At 44.0% G+C, this 7,851-nt stretch overlaps 1 protein-coding gene across 1 annotated transcript; it reads left to right on the top strand.

The window, feature by feature from the left end:
- Nucleotides 1–1,632: 1,632 nt before the first annotated feature.
- On the top strand, nucleotides 1,633–7,567 carry LOC125769189 (chitinase-3-like protein 1). The gene is made up of 2 exons (XM_049437750.1): nucleotides 1,633–5,326; nucleotides 5,408–7,567. Exons 1-2 carry the CDS (start codon nucleotides 5,116–5,118, stop codon nucleotides 6,652–6,654), a joined length of 1,458 nt encoding a protein of 485 aa, XP_049293707.1. The 5' UTR covers nucleotides 1,633–5,115; the 3' UTR covers nucleotides 6,655–7,567.
- Nucleotides 7,568–7,851: the final 284 nt, after the last annotated feature.

Genomic DNA, 7,851 nt, shown 5'->3' with positions numbered 1-7,851 from the left:
CAACGCTGCCCTTTCATCTCCTTCCCCACTAATTAACAACTATAGAGTAAGCGATCCTCTCGGACCGTAGCCTGGCTTTCTCACGCAACCTCACGCAACCATTGCAACTGATCACTACTTGGGCCCTTGCTGACCTGAAGGTGATGATGAAACAGTGGCTGACTCAAAGGCGGTGCCTAAGTATGATGGTTCGTTTGGACGTTTAACTATCGAATGGCTACCTTCATACAGTGGAACTGTAGAAGTTTGCTTGTAAAGCTATATTCTTTTAAAGAACTTGTAGGCAAACACAATTGCGATGTGTTCAGTGAAACTTACATATCGGACGACATTACGCTAATGCCAGGGGGAGGGGGAAAGGGCTGCAGGTATAGATTGCTATAGCAAAGACAACTCCCTCAGAATAACAAACTGAGACAAAAATTTATGAAAACTGTCGCAACAAAGGACAATTTAGGCGACCTTGCATCGGTTAATATCACACCCAGGAAGGAATGGTTTGATGATTAGTGCAGGCGAGCACTATCCGAGAAGAACGCAGCGCGTACCCGCATGCTCCAGCGCCAGGCCAGCCGAAACGTGGAAGACTACAGACGACTGAGAAGGCAGCAGACCCAATTCTTCCAGGACAAGAAGCGCAGCTTCGAAGAGTCGGAACTGATCAACTGATGCAGCAGCTATCCCAGTCGGGGGAAAGTCGTCAGTTCTACACGATGTTGAATGTGACACGAGGCGGTTTCACTCCCATGGTCGCCATGTGACGCAACGAGGAAGGGGATATCCTGTCGGACAAGCGAGAGCTGATCGACAGGTGGAAGTGCTACTTCGACATACACCTAAATGGAGCAGATGCAGGAGAGACTGAACCAGGCGCAGGATGCAGAGGAGAGCAGTATTACTTTAGCCAGCAGGATGACGAAGTGTCCCCGCCATCCTTGGATGAAGTCATCAGTGCCATCAAACAGCTGAAATGCAACAACTCAGCTGGCAGTGATGGTCTGGTGACCGAACTGTTCAAAATGGGCGCGGAGATGCTATCCGTCATTATGCATCGGCTGATCGTAAGAATTTGGGATTGAGGATCAATGCGACGAAGAGCCGGAGGCTCTGAGCCCGACTTCGAAGCAGAATATCCGTAGACGGTGACGATTGTAATTTCGGACAACAACACGAGTAGCGAAATCCGAAGGCGCATTGTTCAGGGAAATCTTGCCTACTACGAGCTCCACAAACTCCTGCGATCCAGAAGGCTCCAGCAACACACGAAATGCACGATATATCGCACACTGATACGTCCGGTAGTCCTCTACGGGTACGAGTCCTGGACTCTGCTAACGGAGGATGCCAATGCACTCGCTATTTTCGAACGGCGGGTGCTAAGGACTATCTTGGCGGTGTGTGCGAGCAGGGCGTGTGGAGAAGGAGAAAGAACCACCAGCTAGCTGAGCTGTTTGGCGGTGGTATCCTGACGGTGGTCAACGCCGGAAGGATATGATGGCTGTGGCACGTGATGAGGATGCCGGACTCATGCCCCACCAGGAAGGTGCTCGCCAGCGATCCATTCGGCACGAGGCGGAGGGGAGCACAGCGAGCTCGTTGGTTGGATCAAGTGGAGTCAAACCTGTCGGAGATCGGATGCAGCCGTGGATGGAGGACTGCAGCCCTGGACCCAGTTTCCTGGACACGGATTAGCGACGGATTGGCCATGTCTTCGCTACGTGCTCGACCATTATCCGAGATTTCTGTGACAGGTATAAATTTTCAATTTTTAACTCAGGAGAGGCAACTAGGATGTCGACGCCAAAAGTAGGGAAAGTGCACTGGACTTGCCTCTATGTACATCAGTTATGGCCCTGGATTTTAGCTGGATGCGGGAACGGATGCAGGTGATACAGGAACCTATCGGTACTCTTGCCGTTAGAGATTTCTTATATCAAAGGAGGATGTTCAAATCATGTCAAATGTCAAGGGAGTCAAAAGTGACTGAACGACGAACTTTAAATGAACAAGATACGGCGAATTAGTAGCCGGTTCGCTTTCTCTTATAACATATCATATCAGTTACCAGGTTATAGGTTATAAATATACAAGTTAGTAACAAACTTTAAAAAAAGATTTCAGAGACACAGGCTGCAGAAGTTTATGTATATGAAAAGTGTCCAGTATTGCATACGTTGCTAAGGCCCCTGAAGGATAGGCTACGAAATAGCTAGGTACTGTGGCATGGCTAAAAGTTAGATTAGAACGTAAAAACAGTTTTGAACCAAAACAAAAAATATTACAACAACAGCGCTTTAGCTGGGGTTAAGACTCGGCATTTATTTTGGCACGATTCACATACCACATGTAAAGCAAATAATAGATCCATGTAAACAAATTATGCATGTTCAAGCCAGCTCGAACTAGTTGCCACCTCGTGGTGCTGAACCCAGCAATTGCCTGAATGATCGTGTGGGTTAACGGATCGCTCACTAGGGGACGCTAGGGTGAACGCTAGGGTTCGGCGATGGAGCGATAAAAAACATGGCCAAATAAGGCATTCGGTTTAGGGGTAATGCGTGCAGAACATTCACAAGGACGACTGTTGCACAAGCAGGAGTTGAGGACAGTTGCGATCGAGAAACAGCCAGAGCAGAACCCATTTTTGAACCCAACCTAACGCATGCTTACTTTAGCATTATAATTGCGACAATTGCTAAATAAAAGGAAGCTTGCGTTCGAAAATTTCTGCTTGCAAAATTCGATTGAGAAAAGGGAACTTTTCTCAACATTCAAAATTTGATAAACAATAAACCCTTGTGTTCTAGAAAACTCCTCGCACGTTTCTTGGAACATTTATTTTTATTTTTTTTTTATTCATAAAGAACGGCTTGGCCGTATTGCTCGTGGAACATTTATGATGTCGGAAAAAAGTCGTGATTGCAATGCCTGCGATCAGTCGAACACCGTGGACGATATGGTACAATGCGACAAGCGCGATAAGTGGTACTGCTACGAGTCGCGAAAAAAAGTGGAACTGTGTGTATGATGGCTATGAAAAGCGAAGAAAGTGAAAAGATGTGTCCAGATCACAGAAAAGGAGTCAACGTGACGCTCGGGAAAATACTTATATATCTAGATGAAGCGTATATAGTATCTATACACATATTATACTATATCACTGTGTATAGCAACACTTTATTTTTACACAAATCCAACACCTTTTAGTCCTGTTTCAGAAACATATTTAAGATACTGGACCGGTACATTCGTTTCAGAAAACTTATTACTCCCTAGTCCATATGGTCCCCAGTATCAGGGCTAAAGTCTGAAATAAGGACCCCCTCCTCTCACGGTCACTCATCTGCGTGTCAATTTTTCGTACAGGGTGGTTCGCAGATTATGGAATGTGGCCTGATTTTGATTTTTTTTACAATTACGATTAAATTGTAAGGAGGTTTTCGCGTAGTGAAAAGTGATTTATTCATCGAGGAACCAAGTTCCATGCCCTGTTTGTGAATTCGTAAAATTTTCCTCATTTTTGGCCCAACTTGGCCCCATAATTCGGTCGGTATCCAACGGATCGGCAATCTGTCTTCTGATTTGGCTAAATGGCACTTGTGCCTACATTTCGTCCATGCACCACTAATCGTTATCATGTCTCTTGCCAAAGCTATTAGCGAAAGCAATTGTTGCATTTTTTCGGGTTTTTGGTGCAATTTTCCTCATTTTTGGCCCAACTTTGCTCCATAACTCGGGCGGTATCCAACCGATCGCCAATCTTTGACCTGTGGTCGATAGATGGCACCAATTGCTACATTTTCTTCTTCGACGGCCATGCCCTCAGGTGTCTGTGTCTCGAAACATAATAATATCTTAAACTTGTACCTTGAAGAAAGATGTACGTCAATTTCGGATCAGGCTGTACATACATGCTGAAATGAGCATCAGCGCTATAACACATTACACCCATGCTAACCAAATCCAACTTGTACAAAGTTGGTGTGGCAAATTGCCAGATATGGAAGCAAGAAAACATTTAGGTTTGACGTAGCGATATTGTGACGCAAATAACTGTTCTGTTGATTCAGCTGGAAAAAAGTCTATTTTATTGAAGCTATAGAGTCTCTCTCTCTTTCCCTTCTTGGCCTGTTGTGGGTTGAACACGTCATGAGGACATGGTCAGGTTGCCAATCTGTTTCCAGGAAACTTGGTCTAGGGTTGCTGTCCGACAGGTGTCTCTAGACAACTAGAAAGAATTTCGTTAGATACATTGATTTGAAATAATTCGAAATAAATTAAAACCCATTAAATTGGAATAGACATTGATTCTTAATTTAGTTAATTTAATTTCTTTTCTCAATACAAAGACTGCCTATTCTGCTGCTAAATCTTAATACGACCTGGCGGTACAATATCGAATGATGAACGATTGCATGCTTTCAAGCGATTGCATCCCAATTTTTTCCCAGGGGTTGCCGGCGTGGGTGCACGTATTAGCGGTCTTGGAACCGGAGCACCACATGCAAAATCACCAGGATTCCTAGGATATAACGAAATATGTGAAGCCTCATGGTCTCAGAAGCAATTCGATTCGGCCCAGGGTGCGGCTTACGCTTCCGGCAACAGTGAGTGGGTCAGCTATGATAGAGTGCAAATTATTAAACAAAAGTGTGACCTGATTTCAAAATATATGTGCATATGTGGTCTCAAATTTAATCTACTGAGATCCCTAAAAGAATGTGTGAACGGTTATAAGCCGTTCGTCTGCATCAGTGATGGCTTTAACCGGGATCCGCATGACTGCAATAAGTATTATCGATGCTATCAGGGTATCAAATATTTCTTTAGTTGCCCAACCGAATTGTACTTCGACGAAAAGATCCTCGGCTGCGAGTTGCCTTATAATGTGAAATGTTAATGTATTGAAGAAATCAGTCTGTAATGATTTTTTGTGAAAAATATAACAACAGTAGATTAACTAAATCACTAAATCACAATCAATTGTTTAAAATGTAGGAAAGGGAGTTGATTGTCCTTGAAGCAAATACTGGGCGACGGCAATCAAAGAAACAACGTGACGCACGTGTATAGAGATTGGATTAGGTACAATCAACGTTTGTACAGTTGGAACATATGGCACCATATATGTTTTTTTTATATTCATCATCGTACTTTTGGGTGAGGTATAAAAGAAGCTTGCAAATCGCTCCATTAGCAAGGTACATCAGCTATCTCAGACTTGGCAAGTTCGTGGTGGTTAGTTCAATCAAAATGGTTCATTCCATAACTTTGTGGAGTTTGGTACTTGTGGCCGTGGGCAGTCTTATTGGAGCGATCGAAAGCAGTAAGTATTTCCAAATACTTTCCAAAGTTTTCCAGATCCAGACCTATTCAGTTCTATAACCGGTTCGTTGCACATTTGCAGAGGAAGTTGTTTGTAACTACGGTTCATGGGGATCTCTTCGGCCTGGAAATGGAAAGTTCACTGTCGATGACATTGATCCATTCCTATGCACCCAGCTAATCTATGACTTTTTCGACATCAATCCGAATGGTACGATAAAGATAACGGAAACTAACCTGGACCTACCGACCAAACTCAATACGATCGAGAAGTTTAACAATCTGAAGCAGAAAAACCCTGCCCTGAAGACATTGGCCGCCATTGGAGGTTGGCATGCAGGTCCAGCTAATTTTAAGACGGTCGCCGCTAGTCCTCAGCTGCGTTCCAGCTTCGCGACGGACGCCGTGTCGTTCTTAAAGCAATACCGATTTGATGGTTTGAACATTGATTGGGAATTTCCCGCGCTCGCAGACAAGGTAAACTATGTGCTATTTCTCAAGGAACTTGCAAACGCTTTTGCACCGTACAACTACATGCTAACGGTTTCTGTGGCGGCCCCAGAATTGGATGCCAGCAATGCTTACGACATTCCTGCCATCTCCGACATCGTCGACAATATAAACTTAATGGCGTACAATATGCAAGGTAGTTACGGAGTCACAAGATATCAAGCTCCACTCTTCCAAGGATCGGCCTCAATTGATGATACGGATTACAAGCGGCAACTCAATCTGAATGCCATCGTAAAGTATTGGTTGAGCAAGGGTGCTTGGGCAAACAAATTGACATTAGGTGTGCCTTTGTATGGGCGTACGTTCAAATTGGCCAATCCTGAGGTTGCCGGTGTGGGTGCACCTATTACCGGTCTTGGAACAGCAGGACCATACACAAAAACACCAGGATTCCTAGGATATAACGAAATATGTGAAGCCTCATGGTCTCAGAAGCAATTCGATTCGGCACAGGGTGCGGCTTACGCTTCCAACAACGGTGAGTGGGTCAGCTATGATACGGTGCAAAGTATTAAACAAAAGTGTGACCTGATTTCCAAATACGGACTTGGTGGAGGTATGGTATGGTCTATTGACACGGACGATTTCAAGGGCATATATGGTCGCAAGTTTAATCTGCTGAGATCCCTAAAAGAATGTGTGAACGGTTATAAGCCGTTTGTCTGCACCAGTGATGGCTTCTTCCGGGATCCGTACGACTGCAATAAGTTTTATCGATGCTATCAGGGTACCAAATATTTCTTCAGTTGCCCAACCGAATTGTACTTCGACGAAAATATCCCAGGCTGCGATTGGCCTTATAATGTGAAATGTTAATGCTTTGAATAAAATCACTCTGTATTGATTTTTTGTGAAACATATAAAAACAGTAGTTTTTTTTTGTTTTCCTAATCTTGTTTCGCTGTCAAATTATTCCTTCGGCTATATGTATGAACTTTTGAAGTCGTCCAAAATTTCACCTATCTTGGATCAAAGGTCAGCACCAATAACAACACTGATGTTGAGATTTCTCGCTAGGGTCCTGACCCCAACCAGTCTTTCTGCAGCCCGAGGACAGCCACGATTGTCGACGTGTGGAAGTCGAATGGAAAATTGAGAAGTTGTGGATATTATTCAATCGGCCTGAATGCAGCCCTCCATCCACACGACTACCCCTTGTCACTCCCGGAGGATATCTTCGAAAACTGGGTAAATCTACTGTTCGACAGCTCGCGACACAACTTTCGGATCGTTCGGAATCACTCATCAGGGCGGAGTTTACATTAAGACCAATTTTATTTCAGGTACTCTAATGTAATAGCTAATTAATCTATCCACTAACACTAACTTCGTCTGTACTCTATATCCCCTTTGTTGTATCTTGTAGCAGCTATTGTTGGCGTCCTGCAACTAAATTTCTTGCTCTAAACAAGCTTACACGGTTCTCTTAACACGGTATTCCAAAAATCGTTCTAATTTTATTTTGCTTGCTTAACACTGGCCCTCCTCTCAACGTGGTTCTCGACTAAACTCCTCTGTGGGATTAGTTTTGCAACCTCGCGCAGTTGCTAACGACGTTGGGTTTGTTAGCGACACTCCACCCGGTGTTTGCTTTCCAATCACTATCTAGGTTGTGCGAGACTAGTCAATGCGGACTAGTTTGACGGTAGGTCTCTCGATTTTTTTTAACAATTTAAAGATTTCAGGTATTTCCCGATACAATCTTTAATCCCCTTATTCTTGGCCTTCCCCCGCTAGTGTTTTACAAAGAAGCTTCAATGTTCGTTTACAACGTATTCCCCATCATATTAAGTATATAATTATATAGTTATTTATATAATTATCTAATTATCTCGGTACCTCTTTCCATTACAAAGATGCCAAAACAATTGGCCATATGGGCCCTCCCCAAAAGACCTCCTATTTTTCGATCACTTTCCCACTTAGCGACCCGACGACGCATTTTCCGTAAGGGAAGCCTCCTTAGCGTGTGTCTGTCGAGCCGGAGCGCGGCCCCTTTCCTCCTGGAAGGAA

Source organism: Anopheles funestus, chromosome 3RL, assembly GCF_943734845.2.
Source record: "Anopheles funestus chromosome 3RL, idAnoFuneDA-416_04, whole genome shotgun sequence".
In the NCBI taxonomy this organism is placed as follows: domain Eukaryota; kingdom Metazoa; phylum Arthropoda; class Insecta; order Diptera; family Culicidae; genus Anopheles; species Anopheles funestus.
This window is presented reverse-complemented; position numbering and strand designations above follow the sequence as displayed.